Here is a 24,545-nt window from a genome sequence, read left to right as displayed (position 1 = left end):
TATTAATCATGTTGTATTGTGTGCTAGCATACTTTTCTCAGTATCTCCTTTTGAAAACTGTATTCACATTCCCTCCCCTGTAAATTATTATTGTAATAAATAGTATAACACACACTGTAAAAAAAGAGAAAAAAAGGGGGGCAAACAATCCTATTGTCACATTGAGCTCTGCCAGTAAAAGTCTGGTCGATATATACTGACTTCCACTGTAGTGTCTGATTTCCCCTTTCATTTACCCTCACTATGTGTAGAACTTCTGTGTGATATCACCCACACATTAGCTTTCATTATTTCAGTAACACTGTTCCATTCTTGTAGGAACTGAAAATGGTATTTCACCCCTGTGGTTTAAATGGCTCAGTCTATTTGGACATATTCTTTTACAATGTTTCTAGTAGTGGAATATTAGAACTTTCCAACCATATTTTAGCATAACTTATGCTGTGGGGGGTGATTCATGCACTTCAGCTTGTGACCCCCCCCCCCCCCCCCCCCCCCACACACACACACACACACACACACACACACACACACACACACTCGTGAGCAGATCCCATACAAATCATAAGAATGAGAACATCTTTTGACACATCAAATTTTAGAAAATCCATGTTAACAGTCAACATTTTAAAAAGAAAGAAAGTAGGTAGGCGTTTTGGCAGGAAATTGAAGCTTACAAATTATCTTGTAGGGTTGAAAGTTCATCTTATAGTCGCAATGAGATGATGCTTCAGCAATGAGTCAGCTTGTGTAGTTTGAAACGTGTTTGACAGTTTAGTTTGAAACATGTTTGACAGTTTAGTTTGAAACATGTTTGACAGCTTAGTGAGTGCAATTTTCGTGTGTCTTCCAGGTACTGTTCAGTCTTTGCTGTATGTATTTTGCTGATGTTTGTTAATGCCTGTAGTTATTTTCTCTGGATAATCATTTATAATAAACACAAAATTAGTGATTTAGAATGTTGCATGATTGAACAAATTAGAACTGGAGGAGTTTTATGAATTTTTTACCAATGAAAGTGTTTATTGACCTTTACTTATTAGGCATAATACACATTAATTTTGTCTTCAAGTAGTTGGAAGTTGTGTCTGATCTCTCAAATAGTTAGTCATCAGTATAAGATGCAAGTCATGAGAAAAGAGGAAGACTCTAACAGAAATTAAACAACATTATGTGTACATCACAGCTATGAGAAAACTACCAACCACATTGTGTAGAGTGTGTGCTCAAAAGAAGAAACGGCGTGAATCATGGGGAATGGTATTTGCTCTTGGTCAGGGGTCTTAAGAAATAGGCAAATTCTCAAGAATCATCTTGAGAAATTGCTGCAGTGTGTTGAACAAATACATACAAATAGCAGTGTACTGTGAGTGTTAGGAATGCTCCCAGGGACTACAATAGTTGGATTGTTCAAACAACTGCAGTTTCTGTCTCTCTGTTGTGGTATGTGTGGAACATCTACTATTGGCTTTGTATTTATATTAACATAAACAGGCTTACATATTTAGGTGCAAAAATGGTATATGAATAATCCCAATTTAAATGATCTTCCATAACGTAACACAATGTATTGTTTTTATTGAATAAAGTTGTGTTGCTCTTCACTTGAGTTATGCTATGTTTTATGTTATATTTAGAATTTATCTTGTTATAATTTTCTTTCATAGCCAGTCAAAAGGTGAACAGTATGTATTTCTTTATTTATTACAAATGCAGTACTTGGTGAAAAAAGTATTCGTACATTACTATTTGAAGTTTATGTTATGAATGAAAATAAATTTGAGTTTGCTACAATGCTGCAATTTTTCATCTAATATGTAAGCAAAGGCCCAAATTTGATGTCTGTTCACTGCCTGCTGCCACTTATTTTCTTGAACAGATTGACAGTTGTGTGATGAGAATGACAATATCATTTGAAATATGAAATTTTAGCAGGAAATTGAGGCTTAGAAATTTTCTTGTAGTTGACGAACAGAGTCAGAGGTCAACCCCATTCCTAACTTTCGTTGCCAGAAAAATCTAAGACTATAAGCAGGAGTTCAACCTTAAAGTTTTACTCTAATCATCATGATGTTGATTTGTAGTCTATGGGAGCATATGCACTTCTTTCTTATTCATTTCAGTTGGACATTGGTTGGTGTCTCACCTAAGTTACGAGATCACCATTGGGTTGGGTATGATGACTCTCAGCAGGTTTTATTGTTATGTAGGATTGGAACTGTGTGAAGAGTATGACTTATGTACATCGATTTTACAGCTGAATAACAATTTCATATTGAACCACAATTGACATGTGAGCCTGCAAGGCACCAAACAAACCCAGAAATTCTGAGAAATATTATTCACGTATGCATCTAATAAACAAGTTTTGGAACATGTCATGCACACAGCTTTGTGCACAACGAACTGCAATGCTGGTCATATCAGCTCTTAGCACTGTTTATACTGTCAGGGCTTACATTAGTTATTTCAACACCAGTAACCTTGAAGTATAACAATAATTATGCAAAAACTGTACAAACTATTCATGATATATGCATTTTTCAAAGCCTTGCGAAAAGAAAGAAGATTAGGGTTTAATCTCCCTTTGATCATGAGATCATTGAAGGTGGAATACAATCTTAAATTAGGGAAGGATGAGGAAGCAATTTTGTTATCTCCTGAAAAAATGAACCATTCTAGCATTTGCTTTAAGAGAATTAGGAAAACTACAGAAAACTAAATCTAGATGGCCAGATACAAGATAAAAAAAGTTACCAATACAATGTTAAAGTTTAATCTCCAAAGTAATATTTTTGTATGAAATTTTATTTTACTTTATACTAAGTGAGGAAATATAAATTCCATTCCACCATGCATCTTTAAGAATTAACACATGGTTATTGCCAGCAGGTTTATTTTCAGATGTGACTTGTAGCTGGCACTCATAATATAATATCTAAGGGCATATGAAAGAGAGTGAAGAGGTTTAAATGTTGGTGTAAATTCAGTAATTTGTTACATGAAGTACAGCGCAAAGCGTCTGTCTAGCTATAGGGATTACTACTCATTGTGTATCACCTCAATGTATCTTGTAAAGAAACTACAGACATTTAAATCAATTGATCATTATGCATAATGAGTAATTGTTACTCTGCCTGAAATTTGAGGCTGTGGCAGAAGAAATAATTTCAAGTAAATTGTTAAAATTGGGATGCTGCTAATCACTTAATGTGAGGCACTTTAAGAAAGGTTTCGCAGCTGCAGGAAAAGAATAAATAAATAACAAATCAAAAATTTATGGGAGGTGTGCTTGTTTCTTTTTAAAGGTGGTCATCTGACAATAGCTGAAGGTAAGGAAGAGATTATGAACAATAATTTTTTTCACTTAGTTCACAACTTAATCTAGGTGCACTCAAGCTTCTTCATGCAAAACAAAAGTTTGTTAAGGGTGACATAATATAACATGTAGTTGGAAGCAATTTTGATACCATTTGTAATGTGAGATCCAGTGTAGAAAAAAAACTATGAAGAGATTAATACAGGAAATCCGGGATCTGTCATTACTCATCCCCTGGACTGCAAATGGCATTTCAATGGTAGATTTAGGCATTCTGTACAGGTTAGAGAGGGACCAGGGAGGACACAGTGTTACGTCAATCCCTTCTGTCTTTCACTTTAACTGAAACTGAGCCAGTGGGATTTACTTTACCTGTTTCGGGGAAATAAGCTTTGTCCTGTGTCAAGAGGGACAAAGGCAAAAGGGCAGTTCAAATGTATGGCATAAAATGGTATGGCAGCAAGGGGAGGAACGCCAAGTGCACTCAGTGTTTATGCCTGGAAGGCCTCATTCAACATGTTGAAGAAGCTATTGTGACAGCTATTGCAACGAATAGGGAGTAACAACTGCAGATTGTGGAACATGTTGGGACAAACAGTGCCTGTTATCGGGCTCCGAGGTCATATTTGGATCATTCCAGTGACTAGCTGAGAATGTTAAGAAGACTGGCCTTGCTCACAGAGTTTCATCAAAGCTCACAGTTTGTGGTATTATACTTAAAACTGATTGTGGCCCCTGAATCTGAGTCAAGTGGAAGGGCTGAACAAGAGACCTTGAGGGTTCTGTGACAAGCTAGGCTGCGACTTTCTGGATTTGCATCATAGGACTGAGAACTTTAGTGTTCTCCTAAATGGGTCAAACTATAGTGTACTCCTAAGTGGATCAAGTTTGTACTACACATCAGAGACTGCTAGCCAGGAAGCTAATTGCGTGGGCGCATTAAGGATTTTTAGCTTGGGCAACTCTATCCAGTCCAGATAATGACATCTGTGGGACATCCAGAAGTATAAGTGTAAGGTCAAGAATAATGCCCCCTACAGGCAAGAGTGTTAAAATCTTAGTAGTTAGCTTCCTTTGCAGCAAAGTGCCAGAGTTGGAAGCACTCCTGAAAAGAAATGGAGCTTACATAATACTGTTGTTGTTGTGGTCTTCAGTCCTGTGACTGGTTTGATGCAGCTCTCCATGCTACTCTATCCTGTGCAAGCTTTTTCATCTCCCAGTACCTACTGCAACCTACATCCTTCTGAATCTGCTTAGTGTATTCATCTCTTGGTCTCCCTCTACGATTTTTACCCTCCACGCTGCCCTCCAATACTAAATTGGTGATCCCTTGATGCCTCAGAACATGTCCTACCAACCGATCCCTTCTTCTGGTCAAGTTGTGCCACAAACTTCTCTTCTCTTCAATCCTATTCAATACTTCCTCATTACTTATGTGATGTACCCATCTAATCTTCAGCATTCTTCTGTAGCACCACATTTCGAAAGCTTCTATTCTCTTCTTGTCCAAACTATTTATCGTCCATGTTTCACTTCCATACATGGCTACACTCCATACGAATACTTTCAGAAATGACTTCCTGACACTTAAATCAATACTGGATGTTAACAAATTTCTCTTCTTCAGAAACGCTTTCCTTGCCATTGCCAGTCTACATTTTATATCCTCTCTACTTCGACCATCATCAGTTATTTTGCTCCCCAAATAGCAAAACTCCTTTACTACTTTAAGTGCCTCATTTCCTAATCTAATTCCCTCAGCATCACCCGACTTAATTAGACTACATTCCATTATCCTTGTTTTGCTTTTGTTGATGTTCATCTTATATCCTCCTTTCAAGACACTGTCCATTCCATTCAACTGCTCTTCCAAGTCCTTTGCTGTCTCTGACAGAATTACAATGTCATCGGCGAACCACAAAGTTTTTATTTCTTCTCCATGAATTTTAATACCTACTCCGAATTTTTCTTTTGTTTCCTTTACTGCTTGCTCAATATACAGATTGAACAACATCGGGGAGAGGCTACAACCCTGTCTTACTCCCTTCCCAACCACTGCTTCCCTTTCATGTCCCTCGACTCTTATAACTGCCATCTGGTTTCTGTACAAATTGTAAATAGCCTTTCGCTCCCTGTATTTTACCCCTGCCACCTTTAGAATTTGAAAGAGAGTATTCCAGTCAACATTGTCAAAAGCTTTCTCTAAGTCTACAAATGCTAGAAACGTAGGTTTACCTTTCCTTAATCTTTCTTCTAAGATAAGTCATAAGGTCAGTATTGCCTCACGTGTTCCAGTGGTTCTACGGAATCCAAACTGATCTTCGCCGAGGTTGGCTTCTACTAGTTTTTCCATTCGTCTGTAAAGAATTCGTGTTAGTATTTTGCAGCTGTGACTTATTAAACTGATAGTTCGGTAATTTTCACATCTGTCAACACCTGCTTTCTTTGGGATTGGAATTATTATATTCTTCTTGAAGTCTGAGGGTATTTCGCCTGTTTCATACATCTTGCTCACCAGATGGTAGAGTTTTGTCAGGACTGGCTCTCCCAAGGCCGTCAGTAGTTCCAATGGAATGTTGTCTACTCCGGGGGCCTTGTTTCGACTCAGGTCTTTCAGTACTCTGTCAAAGTCTTCACGCAGTATCATATCTCCCATTTCATCTTCATCTACATCCTCTTCCATTTCCGTAATATTGTCCTCAAGTACATCGCCCTTGTATAGACCCTCTATATACTCCTTCCACCTTTCTGCTTTCCCTTCTTTGCTTAAAACTGGGTTTCCATCTGAGCTCTTGATATTCATACAAGTCGTTCTCTTATCTCCAAAGGTCTCTTTAATTTTCCTGTAGGCAGTATCTATCTTACCCCTAGTGAGATAGGCCTCTACATCCTTATATTTGTCCTCTAGCCATCCCTGCTTAGCCATTTTGCACTTCCTGTCGATCTCATTTTTTAGACGTTTGTATTCCTTTTTGCCTGCTTCATTTACTGCATTTTTGTATTTTCTCCTTTCATCAGTTAAATTCAATATTTCTTCTGTTACCCAAGGATTTCTACTAGCCCTCGTCTTTTTACCTGCTTGATCCTCTGCTGCCTTTGCTACTTCATCCCTCAAAGCTACCCATTCTTCTTCTACTGTATTTCTTTCCCCCATTCCTGTCAATTGTTCCCTTATGCTCTCCATGAAACTCTGTACAACCTCTGGTTCTTTCAGTTTATCCAGGTCCCATCTCCTTAAATTCCCACCTTTTTGCAGTTTCTTCAGTTTTAATCTACAGGTCATAACCAATAGATTGTGGTCAGAGTCCACATCTGCCCCTGGAAATGTCTTAAAATTTAAAACCTGGTTCCTAAATCTCAGTCTTACCATTGTATAATCTATCTGATACCTTTTAGTATCTCCAGGGTTCTTCCATGTATACAACCTTCTTTCATGATTCTTAAACCAAGTGTTAGTTATGATTATGTTGTGCTCCGTGCAAAATTCTACCAGGCGGCTTCCTCTTTCATTTCTTAGCCCCAAGGTACAGAAAACTGGTTGAAACCTGAAATTTACAGCAGTAAGATTTTTGAAGAGAATTTAAGTGTTGATCAAAAAGATAGGCTTATAGGAAATTGAGGTGGTGTATTTGTCACATTAGACACTCAATTCCACTGAGATAGAAATTAAAGCTGCGTGCTAGATTGCTTGGGCAAGTCTCAGTATCAGGGGTGGGCATAAAATGGTAACTGGATCCTTGTGTCACCCATCAGACTCTCCTACGAAGGTAACCAAAAACTTTTGAGAAAATCTCAGTTCCCTTATATGTAAGTTCCCAATCATACTGCAGCCATCAGTGGAGACTTTAATCACAACAATCAATTGAGAAAACTACAGTTTTGTTAGTGGTGGGCATGACAAGACAATCTGTGAAACCTTACTAAATGACCTTGAAACCCACTCATGAAGGAAATGTATTAGATCTAATGGCAGCAAATAGATCTGACCTCTTTGGGATGTCCACATCGAAACTGGTATTAATGATCATGATGTAGTTGCAACTACAATGATTACCAAAGAAAAAGGACAACTAAAAGTGGCAGACTGATATGTGTTTAGAAAACTAGATAAAAAAAGTAATAATGTCATATCACTATGAGGAACTTGAAATGTTCAGCACAGGACAGGAGCATGTAAATGAACTGTGGCTCAAGTTTACAAGAATAGTTGACCATGCACTGTTTACATGTGTACTCATTAGAACAGTTCATTATGAGAGGTACCCTCCATGACATAAAGTCATTGTTGAGAAACTTCTAAAGAAGCAGAGACTACTGCATAAGACATGTAAAACAAGCTTAGGGCTTTAGTTACAGAGGTGCTGAATGAAATGTGTGAAATCGCCAATGACTACCACAGCAGAATATTATCAAATGATCTTTCACAAAACCCAAATAAATTCTGGTCATATGTAAAGGCTGTTAGTGGCACCAAAGTCAGTGTGTAGCCACTTGTGGATGAGAGATACTGAAATTGAGGGTAGCAAAGGAAAACCCGAGAGAATTGCCCCAATTAAATCTTTATATCACTGAGATGATGAGTGAAATAAGTATGCAAAATCCAACTTGCTCTTTTTTTCACATGACGTACAGAAATCTTTAGATCAAGGCAGTCAGGTAGGTGGAGTATTTCTCGATTTCCAAAAACTGGTTGACGCAGCACTACATCTATGTCCATTGTCTAAAGTATGATCGTATAGGGGGTATATAGCAAAAATTGTGACTGGACTGAGGACTTTTTGGTCAGCCGGATGCAGCATTTTGTCTTTGATGGAGAGTCATCATCAAATGTAGAAGTAACTTCAAGTGTGTCTCAGGGAACTGTGTTGGACCCTTGCTGTTCATGTTGTATATTAATGGCCTTGGGGACAATATTAATAGTAGCTTAGACTTTTTACAGATGATGCAGTTATCTATAGCGAGTACTGTCTATAAGAAGCTGCAAAAATATTCAGTGAGATATTTATAAGATTTCAAACTGGTGCAGAGACTGGCAACTGGCTTTAAATGTTCAGAAATGTAAAATGTAATATTGTATGACTGTGACATCAGTGAGTCACAGTTGGAATCAGTGAACTCCTACAAATACCAGGGTGTAACACTTTGTAGAGATATGAAATATCACATAGGCCCAGCCTTTGGTAAAGCATGTGGCAGAAAGTGATTTATTGGTAGAGTACTGGGAAAATGCAATCTGTCTGCAAAAGAGATTGTTTACAAATCACTTGTGCAACCCATTCTTAAGTGTGTGGGTCCTGTACCAAATAGTACTAACAGGGGATATTGAATGTATATAGAGAAGGGCAGCACAAATGCTCACAGGTTTGTTTGACTCATGGAAGAGAGAGACAGAGATGCTGAAGAAACTGAAGTGGCAGACTTTTGAAGGCAGATGTAAAATATCCCAAAAAAGCCTACTTACAAAGTTTCAAGAACCACTTTTAAATGATGATTCTAGGAATATACCACAATCTCCTACTTATCACTCACATAGGGATCATAGAGACAAGAATAGATTAATTACAGCACACCCAGGACATTTAAACAATCATTCATGCCTTGCTCAATATGTGAACTGGAATGGGGAAAAATCTAAATGACTGGTACAATGGGATGTGCCCTCTTGCCATGCACTTCACAGTGATTTGCAGAGTATACAAGTAGATGTAGATATTTATGTATTGGGTAGAGAGAGCTCTCAAGAAACTCTTTCCAGTGGGTACCAACAAAGGAAATGAGAAAATTAAGAGACAGAGATAGAATGTTTAAAAAAATACTGAAAATGCATCTGGATGATTGTGCATTATTTAGTTCACTGAAATAATGAATCAGAATGAAATGCAGCTTTGTTTTGTGATGAGACTGACAGATTGCTGATTTTCATCAGTGATGATTTGGGAAGCGAAGAAAAGTAGGGCAGCCATAGTATTGAATGTTTTAAAGATTTAGGGTCACTGTTGCTGGACTTCGTCTGAAAAGAGCTGTTGAAATACCTGTAATTGGGACCTGGTAACAGTAATGTAGTTTCTCTTTTTTAATAAAGCCAATTAATCAAGATTGTAGTGCTGAAAAAAATATTGATTACATGGAGAATTATATGCAGTTTGTAATCCCACAAAATATCTCTCGCAGCCTGTTCTTTTTCCAGCATGATTGTAACTGCATTTGTTGGTGATGTTTCTTTGCAACTTCCTAATTATCTCATGGTCAGGGATGCGAATTGTTGAACAGTGTTACTTGCTGCCACTCAACAGTTGGAAAATTAAAGTATTTTCAATCAGTACACAGTTACAATGTGCAGATGTAATGTAGATGTTTCAGACCCAAGCAACACTTCAGTATAGTTGGCTGAGCTATTCAAGTAGATCTGGAATTTCTCTCCTTCTGACTTATGTGAACAGTAAGCTGTTCAATTGTTCATGTTGGTTTTTCTTTAGACACCCTTGTCATCAGTATCAATGTTGGGGCTCACTGGCTTGTAGAGCTGTGAAATACTCATAATGTTATCATTAGTCCACATATGATGTACTTCCATCATATAAGTGTGTAACCATTTCACAAACTACACTATTTCTGAAATACTGCCCCACTTACCCTGTAAACTGGTATCATCACTGTTTGAAACTTGGTTAAATCAGCCTTCACTCTCATGAGAGCAATGGCTGCAATTGAACAGACAACTTTGCAGTTGCCCTTTGTTTATATTTCACCCACATGATGTATGTTCACATCTACATCCTTCCTCTGCAAACCTCTGTGAAGTGCATAGTAGAGAGTGCTTTGCATTGTATCAGTTATCAGGGCGTCTTCCATTTCCAGTCACATACAGCACATGGGAAGAATGACTATGTGAATGCCTCTCTAATTAATCTAATCTTGCCTTATCTCTACAAGAGTGATACATAGGGTTTATAGTATGTTGCTAGGGTCATAATATGAAATTTAAAACTGGTTCTTGAAACTTTGTGAGCAGAGATTCTAAGGATAGTTTGCATCTATCTTCAAGTATCAGCCAGTTCAGGTTCTTTAGCATCCCTGTGACACTTTCGCAAGCGTCAAACAAACTTATGACCTTGAAGTTATAAGTAAATTAGCATCTGACTGCAGGGATGCTATTCAGTTTCTTCATTGCTTTATCACAGTACCAACTTCAGACGCGCAAGTGAACAGTTCCCATTTCATGGTGTGGTATATATATAAACTGTCCATTTGATGGAAGTTGGGAACCTGCTTATCAGCATTATTTTGGTATGGAAGTAGGGGACCGGGATAAGTCTTGGGCTCCACATATATGTTGCAGCATATGTCCAGTGACATTGAGGAATGGCTGAAAAATAAGAAACAATCCATGGCTTTTGCTGTGCCTATGGTTTGGCGGGAGCCCACACACACACACACACACACACACACACACACACACACACAGATGACTGCTATTTCTGCTTGCCTCCACTTATATTGGCGGGATTGTCTATGAGGAAAAGAACAACAGTTCAGTGCCCGAATCTTCGATCTGCTAATTGACTCATTCTGCATTCAGATAGTTTACCAGTTCCTACTCCACCCAAAAATTGTGCGTTTGAAGTAGAAAATGATGACAGTGTGGAAGAAGAAGAAGAAGAAGAAGAAGAACCAAACAAGCCTTCTATATCCTGTGACACTGATTTTGAAGGAAAAGATGATAAACCACACAGACTAAGTCAAGTGGAACTGAGTGCTCTTATTAGAGACCTTCGCCTTTCAAAAGGGAAGCAAAAGTTCTTGGGTCTCGACTACAGGACATTTCACTTCTCGAAAGTGGTGTCACAATTTAACAGTGCAGAAAACGTCACGTGGAACTGCTTTCTTTTTTGCAGAAGAAAAACAATACTGTTGTTTGCTGCAACATTAATGGCTTGATGAAATCTTTGAATTTGGGTCATGATCCAACTGAATGGAAGCTATTCAAAGACCCCTCCTAACTTAGTTTGAGAGCAGTGTTGCTTCACAATGGCAACCGTCTTCCAGCTATTCCTGTTCGTTATGCTGTTCACATGAAGGAGACATAAGCAGATTTGACAGCCCTCTTGGACTCAATCAAATATTATGAACACAAATGGAAAATGTGTAATGATCAAAAAATCATTGCCATACTCTTAGGAATGCAACTGGGTTATACAGAACATTGCTGGTTCTTATGTATGTGGGACAGAAGGGTTAGGAAATCACATTACATTAAAGCAGACTGACCTGCAAGAAATCTTACCCTTGTGAGCAAAATGTTGTTGCCGAACCTCTCATGGAGCGAAAGGATGTCCTCCTTCCACACCTGCGTATCAAGCTAGGTTTGATGAAAAATTTGGTCAAAAGTTTGAACCAAGAAGGACGGGTCTTTAAGTATATATAGGAGAGAAGGGTCAATCCATATGAAGTGGTCCAGCAGTGGTTGCTTGATCATTTTTAAATATTTTAATTTTTTTATATGTGATTGCCCTATATTTGAGAAGTTCAAAATAGTTTTTTTATTAATTTATCTTGCACCTTTATTGGATGGTGGCCATTTTTATTTGTAGGCGCGCAACGATTTTTCAGTCTGGAGACATAAGCAAAAATTTGAATATATCTGCACTGGGTCAAGTTACAACATTGCAATTGACATGATTGCTTTTAGAAAAGTGTCATCTACAACATTGTCTATTACACAAAATACCCTAAATTCAAAAATAACCAGTCCAAATTACCTCCAAAGTTTGGTATCCAAATTTTCAAAAATCCATATTTTAGGCCCAAAAATAATGAACAAGGAGTGATATGAGTGTCTATTTTTTCCTGTAGTTAGATATCATATACTACTAGCCTCATATAGAGCAAGAACTCATACAAATGTTCCTTAATTTTGGAGGTCTTATTCCATATTACAGAAGGTGTCTGAAGAAATAAGTGTTCTTAATATTCACCACCAGGTTTAGGAACAGCTGCTTCTCGAAGGATGTTAATTGAAAATATTTATTTTAAGTATGCCAAAATAATATAAATGTTAATTTCAGTGATGTTTCCACTTTTTGTATGTAATTCAATACCTTACTTCAATAATAATTGATTATATCCCACCAATATCACGCATGAATAGGCAACAGCCATAAGATCAGTTGTAGAGTAATGTGAATTATCTCTTCATTTTCAAAAGTTCATATCTTTGTTCACAGTCAGATATCAACATTGAAATTTTTACAGTACCTTGCTATCATATTGGTGTACAAACTGTGCAAAAATCATGCTTTTATATTCAGTTACATCTGAGATAACTGACCCCAGACTTTGTAAAACATGAAAATTTTCAAATTTCAAAAATTCATAAAAAATTATGGAAACATTTGTAACTGTTCTTGCTATAAATGAGGCTAGTAGTGTGTGATATCTAACTATAGGAAAAAATAGAATCTCATAAATCACTCCTTGTTTGTTATTTTTGGGCCTAAAAAGTGGATTTTTGAAAATTTGAATACCAAACTTTGGAGGTCTTTTTGACTGGCTATTTTTGAATTTAGGGTATTTTGTGTAATAGACAATGTTGTAGAGGGCACTTATAATGTCAGTTGCAATGTTGTAACTTAATCCAGTGCAGAGAGATTCATATTTTTGCTGTCTCTAAACTGAAACAGCGTCGTGCGCTTACAAACGAAAATGGCCACCATACAGTAAAGGTGAAAGGTAAAATTCCTTTAAAAACAATTTTGAACCTCTCATTATAGGGTAATCACATATTAAAAATTAAAGTATTTAAAAATAGTCAAGCAACCAACTTAATTTTTATTTGACTGAACCAGAAAGTTCCAAAATCAAGTGATGCAAAAGTTAAGAAATGGATTTTTATCGGGCTACAAAGTTGAGAACTTGCAAAGGATCCTGCATTTGACCAGGTTTTGGAGGGGAAAGGAAAGGAAGCTTGGGAACCCTTCAAGGGAGTTATTCATGGATTTTTAGGTAACAAAAGAGATGATAACTACACTCAGTTGGTGACTATGCTCCTGTAAAAATACCATAAGCTTGGATGCAACATGTCTCTTAAAATCCATTCTATCCACTCCCACCTAGACTTTTTCCCTCCAGTTGTGGAGCTGTAAGTGATGAACATAGAAAAAGATTCCATCAGGACATTTCTGTTATGGAACAAAAATATCAGAGCCATTGGAAAGAAGTAATGCTTGCGGATTACTTTTGGTCTTTGTTTAGGGATGCTCTGGAACTCTGTTACAAGAGGCAAGCTAAAAGATTATGATCTCATGTGGCCACCACATGATTCTTTTCGGACCCAACCATCTGCAAGGTATTCTTCCAGCAATTTAGAACTCTTAAAATGTAACTAACATAAAAAAAACTGAAATATGTTTTCAATGTTTTGAGTATATGTAATTAAAATGTATCTTTTTCTCTTAATCCGCCAGTATGAAATACTTCCACCTAGTGTGTATCACAGAAACTAGAGCCAAGGAAAATTTTTCATTGTCATCTACAAAAAGTGTGAGGTTACTATAAATATTGTATACAACACCAGTAATATCCATTCCATGGGGCACACTCAAAGTTACTTTGTTGACAACTCTCCATCCAAGATAACATGCTACGTCCATCCTACCACGAAATCCTCAATCCTGTCTTTATACCCCTTACAACTGTGCTTGTGACAATAAGCATAGGCATGGTACTCAGTCAGATACTTTTTGAAAATGGAGAAATGCAGTATCTACCTGACTGCCTTGATATCCTACCATTCAGGATGTCATGTGAAAACAGTGGGAGTTGAGTTTCACGTGATTGACGATTTTGGGATCCACGCTGGCTGGAGGTTCTTCTGTTCGAGATATCTCATTATATTTTTGCTGAGAATGTGTTCTAAAATTCTACAGTAAATGTATGTCAATAATATTGGATGGTAGTTTTATGGGCCACATCTGTTACTCTTCTTGTAGATGGATGTGACAACTGCCTGGCTCAGATTTTTGTTCAAGGGATCTATGATACATCTTAGTTGAAAGAGTGGCTAACTGAGCTGCAAATTAAGTAAATAAGCGAGAAGGGATTCCATCAGTCCATGGAGCTTTCTTCAGTTTTAGTGATTTCATCTTTTTCTCAACACCACTGACACTAATATCTAAGTCACTCATCCTTGCAGTTATGCAAGAATTAATTGGGGCATTACCCCTGAATTTTCATTTGTAAAAGAACGTTTGAAAACAGAGTTCAGCATATCCGCTTTTGATTTGCACCCTCATTTCCAGATCCTATCTCGACCATAAGGGTCTAGATATTAATTTTGGTACCACTAACAGACTAATGACTAGAATTACTTTACAATACGTGAGAGATTGTTCAATAAAATTCAGCTGCAGGAGTTGTCGAAGACTTACAGCACATCCACCTTGATGCCAATTGTGTTTCTTCAGCATATCCCTACCTGTAGTCCTATGCTTTGTTTACAGCTATTATGCAGTAGTGTCTGTTTTTGAAATGTATGCTCGACTATTGCATACTACAGACTTCCCTGTAGTTGGGCTCAGGATTTGACAGTGTAATTTTACTAGGGCATAGAGCATACACAGCTCAGCGTTTTAAGTATTGATTATCCTCTTTCTAAATAGGGTAATGAGAGTATCACAAGCACTAAAGTTAAAATGAGATTTTTCAGAATTAATCAGATGTTCATACGAGGAAGAGTATGCTGTGCCCCAGTTTTCAGATAGTGATGCTTACTATCTGCAGTTAACTACAAATATTGGAAAATCCAGGATGGAATGTAACAATATTTAGACACACACACACACGACTGCAGTCTCAGGCAACTAAACCCACACTGTGAGCAGCAGCACCAGTGCATGATAGGAGTGGCAACTGGGTGGGGGTAAGGAGGAGGCTGGGGCAGGGAGGGGGAGGGATAGTATGGGGGGGGGGTGGGGTGGACAATGAAGTGCTGCAGGTTAGACAGAGGGCAAGATGGGGGGGGGGGGGTAGGGGAATGTAGTGGAAAAGGACAGAAATAAAAAGACTAGGTGTGTTGGTAGGACCAGGATTCAACCCAGCAAGCCACCTTCGTAGATGTTGACCTCTACCTCAAAGATGGCTACACCAGTACCTCCGTCAATATCAAACCTACTAATTACCACCAATACCTCCACTTCGACAGCTGGCAACTGTTCCATACCAAGAAGTCCCTTCTGTACAGCCTAGCCACCTGTGGTCGTTGCATCTTCAGTGACTAGCAGTCCCTCTGGAAATATACTGAGGGTCTCACTGAAGCGTTCACTGACTGTAATTGTCCTCCCAACCTTCTACAAAAACGGATCTCCCATGCCTTATCTATCCAGTCTCCCACTGCCTCCCGAAGCTCCACTATCAGACCACAGAGGAGCATTCCCCTCATAACTCAGTACCACCCAGGACTGGAGCAACTGAATTACATTCTCCGGCAGGGTTTTGATTACCTCTCATGCCCTGAAATGAGAAATGTTCTGCCCACTATCCTTCTCACCCCTTCCACAGTGGTATTCTGTGGTCCGCTGAACCTACACATTATGCTCGTCCATCATTACACAACCCCTGCTCCCAATCCCTTATCTCATGGCTCATACCCCTGTAATAGACCTTGATGAAAGACCTGTCCCATACATCCTCCCACCACCACCTACTACTCCAGTCCAGTCACTAACATTGCCTATCCCATCAAAGGCAGGACTACCTGTGAAAGCAGTCATGTGGCCTACTAGCTAAGCTGCAACCGCTGTGCTGCATTCTATGTAGTCATGACAACCAACAAGCTGTCTGTCCACATGAATGGCCACTGACAAACTGGGGCCAAGAAACAAGTGGACCACTCTGTTGCTGAACAGGCTGCCAAACATATCCCCCACCAACACCAGCTTTTCTGAATTGCACAGGTGGGAACTTTCCCTACGTTCCCGTAACCCTCCTGGCCTCACCCTTTGTTAGTCACTGTCCTCACCCATCCAGCCCCTTACTTGTTCCCATTCCAGCACTACACAACCATCATTCCACCACCACACCCAGTCTCTTCATTTCTCTCCTTTTCCGCTGCTTTCCCCTTCCTCCCCTCCCTTCCTTGCCCTCTGTCTAACCTCCAGCACTTCACTGGCCACCACCCCCACCACACTATCCCTCCTTTCCCTGCCCCAGCCTTCTCCTTACCCCCACCCAGTCGCCACTCCCGTCATGCACTGATGCTGTGCTTGCAGTGTGGTTTCAGTTGCTTGAGACTGCAGTCTGTGTGTGTGTGTGTGTGTGTGTGTGTGTGTGTGTGTGTGTGTGTGTGTGTCGCACCCAGTTGGCACTCCCATCATGCACTGATGCTGCTGCTTGCAGTGTGGTTTCAGTTGCCTGAGACAGCAGTCGTGTGTGTGTGTGTGTGTGTGTGTGTGTGTGTGTGTGTGTGTGTGTGTGTGTGTGTGTGTGCGTGCGCGCGCACGCACGCGCGCACGCACGCGCGCATGCATGCTCATACCTATTGTCGACAAAGGCCTTAGTGACTGAAAGCTTTAGTTGTGAGAGTCTTTTTGTTGTGCCTATCTGTGACCCAGCATCTCCTCTATATGGTAGCAACTTGCCTTCTCATAATATTGTAACTATACCCGGGAGGGGGGGTGAAACATGTCACTTGACAGCTCACGTGTAGTTGGCTATGCTGCGATTGCGTGGTTGCATTAGCTGCCACCGCACACGCCCACAACTCCAAAGTACGTTTTGTAAATGTAAGCTACAATTAACGTTTATACGTAAGTACAACATAGTACATTTTTCTAACAATGGAGAGAATGACGACGGAGTCTAAGTGTGTGATTGTATATGAAACAGGGAAATAACAACACCTGAAGTCAATGACAGTATCCATGAAAAGTCGCTCCAAATTGTTACCGTAATAGCTACATGCAAAAGTTGTATAATAATGTAATCCTAAGCCTACCAAAGAACACAGTATCCGCACTCATAGAAAGAAATAAAGCAAAACACGCCTAGCCTACTTGATTGAAGAGAGAAAGAATTAAGTCTGTATGCATTTACACTCACCAATTTATGATGTGGCGCAATTCCATCCAGTACTCCTTCACTTTCATTGGAATCGGTTCCAAAACCATTATCTTCATTATCATCATTGACATCATCATCATCATCATCATCATCATTATTACGAGAAACCATTAATTGTTCATTTTGATTTATAATCCCGTCAATTGCCTGTGCTTCTCTTATGAGTTTAGCAACGTGGTCTACTTTCTTCCTCCATGAGGTAGCGTCTACAGTAGCAAGACATTCACGTGACAGCCGTTCCACTTCTGTTATAGTTGGTCTTGTTGGTACTTCTAATGTACATCTCGACTTCATTTCAACAATTCAAATGGATTATAATGGTAGTGATAAAGTGGTAGCCTAATTACCAAGTGACCCAGTTCGCTTGCAATTTCATCCACAAGGTATTTAGGCATCACAGGCTTATTCTGTTTTACGAGCGAGTGTAACAACGGCTTTGTCATGCTCATGTCAGCAGCAATGTGTCTCATCTGCAACCACTGCACCATAGTTTCTTTACAGTCACTAGTGGTGGGAGTTATATCACAGAATGGTATGGTGCATTGTCCATCACAAACACTGTCAGAACACTAAACTGGAGCAACAAATTTTTAAACCTCTGCAGAAACCATAGGTGGTCCATATCCTCATGATAGTCACCGGTTTTTCTTGATCGAAAAACTGAAAGCCCTTCAGGCACAAAGCCGTTTGAAGATCCTGCATGGGTCACAATTAATCTGGATCCTCTTCATGTTGGCTGATGGCCGCTGCTATTCGGAGTATCATTTGTCCAGCATTTCTCAAATGATACTCCATTGTTGATCCAGGTTGTGTCTAACCACATGACTTAATGTATGTCCTTTCCTACAATTTTGTGTAAGAAAGTGGTACAAGCTGGAACGACGTGAGCTTTTTCGAGTAACAGTTTTCGTCCATCCAACTTTTTAAAATGGAAGCCCATACTTTTTAACACCATCTTAAGTGACGTTTTCCCCACTGAGAAAAGTTCACTTTCTTTTAAAGAAGTTAGGAACTTCGCTATTGTGGGGTATTCTTTCCATCCGTAATATCCGGATATGTGTCATCGAATTGCATTGGGTTGGAAAGAATCAATATCTGTAACAGGACGAGGCTGCTTTTTTTTCTTTCCAGGGGTACTGAAAAACACACTGTTTTTCCCACAGGGACTTTCTTCCAGACTGCTTACTTCAGCGTCTTGTAAGTCTTGAAGTAGCATCCCTTTCCTTATAACTGTTCTTTGACCGAGTCCTAGAGTTTTCCAGAAACGATCTAAAACTTTATTGGTGGAAATCGACGCATGCCCATGAGCAGAAACAAATTGTTTTTCTTGCTCACAAAACTCATGCATCCTTCGTAGCAATTCCAAAGCCTGACTATTTAATGGCACTCCATGGCACAATGGATTATTGCTTGGTGAACGGCATCATTTTGGTGCCATTGTTTCATAAACAGAAACTGTAGTCAAGGCAATAACAGAACACAAAAGCAGGTTGTCGCGCACTAACGTACAATGTTTACACGGAAGCCAGCAACGTGGTAGCGTCGACGCCAGAACTAACTTTTATTCGGTCCTGTTAGTGGTTCAGAAGACGCAGCGCCTCACATTTCTCACTTGTTTGTCAGTTACATTGCCAACTTTACAGCGTTTGGAGAGTGACCTTGAAGTGACATGTTTCGGTGTCCCAGGTATACAAATATTACATACATGCCCATGTTATATGCCAGGTAGATAGTAGCAATTATTTTTTGAGAACTAACACTTCTGAGGTGGCAGTCAATTCTAGGCATCATCCGGATGATGAGAAAATTTTTAGTGCAAGGATTCAGCTGTCAAAGGGGAAGAAGGATAGACGAAAGGTGGGGATTGAAGGGAATTCTGAGCCAGTGTCTTGTGTTTAATTCTGAACCTCTCTGTAGGGTCTCGTGTAGTGAGAGGTTGTGGCACTGCTAGTGGTGGTCTGTCCATCAACAATATGGACATTAAATTCAGTGGCAATTTTGGTGCATTTTCACGACACCCAATTTTACCAACTTTCTTTTCTTTTCATTATAAGCAATGCGAACACCATGAGGAAAAAACAGTTTCTTGTCTTCGTTTACTGTTACTCATTTTTTGATGTTACATGTTCATCAGCAGATTTCTCTATATTACTCTTAACAATGCTTTTGATTATTTCTGTTGCCGTCTATCTTGTGCAGTACAGCTGGTGTTTTTACAGTTTGTCATCTGCATTTATTTTATTTTTGTTGGTGGTACCTAGTGGTTCTCAAATTATTGCAACATTTGCTGATTCAATACTAACTAGACAAGTAAAGGTATCCCTTTTCAAATCTGTGCACTGCTCTGTGAAAAACTGTAGAAATAATTAGGTCAAAAGCATGTTCCACAGCAAGGAGCTATGATGCATTTGAATGAAAAATTGGGACAGAAATTAAAGACTGATTCACTGGTGGGTAGCTAATTTTTTAATGATACCAGAAGTGTCAGAGGTAATAAACTGCTAGAATTTGCCAAGGAGACATTCTTCCAGAAGAAAAGCAAATATAATAAGGATAGCCTTTGATCAATTTATAAATTCAAAGGGTCATAAATCAGTGAGATACAGAGTACAAATGGAGATACGTAACTAAAAAAGAGGCAAACATATCAGGCAGAAATTTAAGAATAGAGATCAGAATTCTTTTTAAAAATTTTGAAGCATACAAAGTTAAATTAGCAAAGAGTCCTGCATATTAGACAGTGAAGGCAAAAGGGAAATGATTTAACAGAGGTGCTTTAGCAAACAACAGAGGATAAAAGAGGTGCTTTGGCAGACAACAGATGATGATGCAGATATGAAAAATGCAAGGAAGACTCAAACCTCAGTTGGAACAAGGCAACTATTGGAGAGATGGCAAGAGTTCCAAGTAAAACAAACTTATGCTGAACCAAACAAAACTTTAGGAAAGTGGCTCCAAGCAGATGTGATTAGATACAATGAAAACGTGGTAAGGGAAATAATCAAAGAGAAGTCTCAGAAAAGTAGATAGCTAATAATAAAAATAATGTTGCAACAGTAATGCTAGATGCGTAAAAGGCCATTCGAAATATGAAAGGAAAGGTCTCAGGAGATGACAGCATCTTAGTAGAATGTTTACAGCTGGAGGAAAGTAATAAAAAAGGAACTTACAGAATTGTTTCCAATATGCCTGCAGTGGATGGCAACACACCAAAGCTGAAACAATGCTATCATTATTCTACTTCATAATAATTTGTGCAGCGAGTCCAAAGTGTAACAGTGCTGGAATTGTTCCGCTTCATGTCGAAGGAGACAACCAAAACATTTCATGAAATTGTAGAATGGAGTAATGAGTGTGAACTACTATTTTTATTAGGAGTAAGTTTCCTGGAAAGCTTTTGAAACTGTTAAAGAAAAATGCCTCCCTCGAGAAACCAGGCTTGCATAACCACACGGATGTGCATAGGTCACGAATTACAATCTGAACAGGCGGCTCAGTGTGCTTTTTCTATGCCTCACACACTGTTGTGATGTAGCTAACCACAAAATTTTTCTAAACTGCATGAAAGCGTAACTATTGCATTGCAGCTGAAGATGTTCGCACATGTGAGAGACCAAACTGCTTTGATAATGAGCTACCCTTCTTTCTTTTTGGTAATAAGATCTCTTGAAACCCACAATATGATGTCCCTGGACTACTAGAAAACCTCCAATATGTTTTGCAAGAGCAAGAATAGAATCTGCCTTGTCATTTCTTCTAGTGTTGTGTGTATTTAAACATGTCTTGTGGTAAGAAACTGCAAAGAAATAAACTCTTGATCGTTAGTTTAGGTTTGTGTCTCTCACAACACTGAACCATCTTTTTTTGCTTTTCTGATTCACCAGAATTTTAAGGTTATCAGATCTACCACAAGAATTTGTTCTTTGTACTTTCTGTAGTGCTGTTTTAATTGACACTTTATGTAGAAACACATTAATCTCAGCAGTCACTTTTGTGCCAGTTGCATTTGTATTAGATGTAATAATCCTGCTTAATGACTTTCTGATCCTGTCAAGAACTTTGTCTTCTCCTACTATTGTTCCTGACTGGTAAAGCTTTCCCATGCAGTGTGTACTTGTTCATGACAGTAGACATGTAACTGTAAGATTTATGATTGCATACTAAGCGTGCATGATAGAAGGCTGTGATATGGCAATAAATAGGCAGACCACCATTACTGCCAATATACTGACAGCTCAGAATACTCTGAGGCATGATGTCTGAAATGGGAAAGCAAGAGTACATTATGGATGCTAGACAACAAGTTTAAAAAATGAGTTGTTCGTATTAATGAGGCACGAGCAAAATATTCTCAACCTAAGAGAAAAAAGATATTTAAGGGATATGTTTTATAAGCTGTTCATCTTCAAATTCAGTAAATTTAATTTAGTGACTTTCCAGTCTTTTAATACTGTCAATAAAACAAGGTTTGCCAGGTTCCACAAAGACAAATTTAATTCATCCATTGAGTGGTTGTTTGTCCACTCAACCAACTCTTCAGGCTTGGAAATAAAAAGTAGGCTCTGGGAAACAAATATGATGGATGTGGAAATTCTTTGAAGCAAAGATAATCAACTTTTGCAGCAAAAAGTTATGAGAGAGTATTATTATCATGGAAGATAACTTTATCCTTTGTAAGATGTGGGTAATAGTCCTGAGTAGCAGCCTTCTACTTTTCTAGCAATGAAGTTTAATTCTCGTCAGAGATGTTTCTGCCATTATGGATATAGTGTGTGATTACCACATCAAAAATCCCATTACACGATAGCCGTGACTTTTTCTGCAGATGGGGCCATTACTTGTTTCATTGGTGCTCTTTGTGTTGTGTCAGCCACTGTTTAAACTGCTTCATTGTCTTTGACCAAGTGATGTGGCCCAGTGGTTAGCACACTAAAGTCGCATTCTGGAGGTCTACATGTGGTCATCTTGAATTAGGTTTTCTGTGATTTCCCTAAATTGCTCAAGGCAATTGCCGGGACAGTTCCTTTGAAGAGGATGCTGCCAGTCTCCTTCTGCATCATTTCCTAATCCGAGCTTGTCGTCCGTAATGACTTCACTGTTGATGGGACGTTAAACTCTTAATCTTCCTTCCTTCTTAGCTTTTGAAATATACCCTGACTGATGTTACACCTATTTTTTTAAAAATATCAGCAAAACTCAGCAATAGTTCAAAAACTATTGAACCACAAAATAGGAATTTGGTGAATGACAAACAGATGAAATGTCCATTAAAGGGAGAACTTTGCCATTCCAAAAGCTGTGAGTGATATGTGGTGGACGTATGCTATTAAGATCTTTGCAATTTCAGAAATCTTCTATGCTTCAGTTAGAAATGTTGAGTGTGTCTTTGTGTATTTTTCACAGAATTGTGTCAGCTTTTACCCACCCAGAGCACAAATAATATCCAGTCCATGCACTGCCACACTTAAAATTTAGCAGTCATCTTTCTAATTATTAAAAATGCTATGGAACTGTTTAATGTCAGAAAAGAGACAACATTTGAGTTTCAAAATAGAAAGAAGCAATTAACATGTATCTGATACTTAAAAATCACACTTTCAAAAGTGTTACATTTTTTCAGAAATAAGTTCTCTGTGCTATGTGAAAAACTTTTAGACCATCCTTTGTTGTTTGTCCAATCTCCTCATATGCTGTTGGCAGCTGGTAACAATCACCAAACGAAGTAAATTATTCCAGTTGCTAATTTCTATAACAGTCCAAAAAGGTATGCATAACTTATTTTTGGCTCAAACTGACTGGTAATTCATGTCAAAAATTTAAACTATTTAAATTACATTTTTCTTTAATATATGTATCATTTAGGAAAAGAGTCTTATAACCACATAATTTTTTGCTCATGATTTGTTATTTTTTTTAATTTTTTTTTTTTTTTTTATGTTTTCAGATGATCGTAAGGATTCGGATAGTAATGTAAGCAAGAAACTGAAACTTGAGAAAATATTTGAAGAAAATGAAACTTGGGAATGAGATTTTCCTAACAACAGAACCTTGCAGTGGACAATAAAAGTGTTTTTTCTTGAAGTGTTTGTTGTAGTTTTGTACTGTTCTTGACATTTTATACTGTTATGAAACAACAGAATCAGATTAATGATTATATGTCAATCTGATTAAGATATTTTCTATTCGTGAACTTTTTACTTCTACTTTTATAAAGAATTTTAAGTTTTTTAAAAGTGTGAAGTTGTATTGTTCTAGTTTTAGAGACAGAAGACCTTTTGTCTGATACCACCTTCTCCAGTAATGGAAAGAACAATATCCATATAAAACTTGTCATAAATAAATCATCAGCTGAGTACAGTAGTGTAAGCATCATTTAATCTCTAATATTACTAAATCTCCAACATTGCAGGAAAGTAATATCACCCTGTTGAACGTTTACTTTCCATATTTCACTACATAAATGTAGACAGTGTTTTTGTTTCATGTTGGTAGCAATACTGTAACAACAAATTGTTCACATGTTGTATCCTCTGAAATAATGGATATTGTATAAACAGTTTCAGTAAAACAGATTTTCCAAAGTAGTTAATGTTGTTTGTGCATATAGTCCACTTGCATATCTGTTATTAGTGTTTTCAGGTTCTATTTCATTCCTTAATCCCTCCTGTGTTATGCTCAGTTTGTGCAAAACGTTAAGCTAGGTCAAACTATTCTGGTGTGTACAATGTAAGGAAGAAAGTAACTTCTGCATGTTGTGTCACTGCCAAGTTACATAGCTGAATGACACTTGGAACACGCATAGAAATAACTGCTACCATATGTTACAGAAAGTAACTGAAATAAGTATATAATAAGACAAACAGAAATGACACATTTCAAAGACAATGATTTTACTGAAGTCACTGTAATTTATGATGGTTCTCTGGACATTATAAAAGGTGGGACATGGTTTTTAATAGGGTATGTGATCACCACATACGGTAGTGTGTGCTGTGCAACGTACTCCCAAGCTGCCCAAAGGAGTTCTTTTGATAAGACATTTCATTCTTCCACCACTACAGCCATTGGTGCATATGGACATCCCACAGTATTTCTCCAGTGCATCCATATG

General features: G+C 38.3%; 1 protein-coding gene across 1 annotated transcript in view; it reads left to right on the top strand.

Moving 5' to 3' along the window:
* Positions 1 to 24,018, top strand: part of LOC124596582 (poly(A)-specific ribonuclease PARN-like) — a 305,688-nt gene extending 281,670 nt beyond the window's left edge. The window contains exon 14 of the mRNA XM_047135773.1: positions 23,379 to 24,018. Coding sequence (XP_046991729.1) covers positions 23,379 to 23,461 — 83 coding nt within the window. The 3' untranslated portion in view covers positions 23,462 to 24,018. The remainder of the gene's footprint in view (positions 1 to 23,378) is intronic.
* The last annotated feature ends 527 nt before the right edge of the window (positions 24,019 to 24,545 follow it).

The sequence above is a fragment of the Schistocerca americana genome, chromosome 2, assembly GCF_021461395.2.
Source record: "Schistocerca americana isolate TAMUIC-IGC-003095 chromosome 2, iqSchAmer2.1, whole genome shotgun sequence".
Taxonomy (NCBI): Eukaryota; Metazoa; Arthropoda; class Insecta; order Orthoptera; family Acrididae; genus Schistocerca; species Schistocerca americana.
Note: the sequence above shows the minus strand (reverse complement) of the source record. Positions and strands in the feature narration are given on the sequence as shown.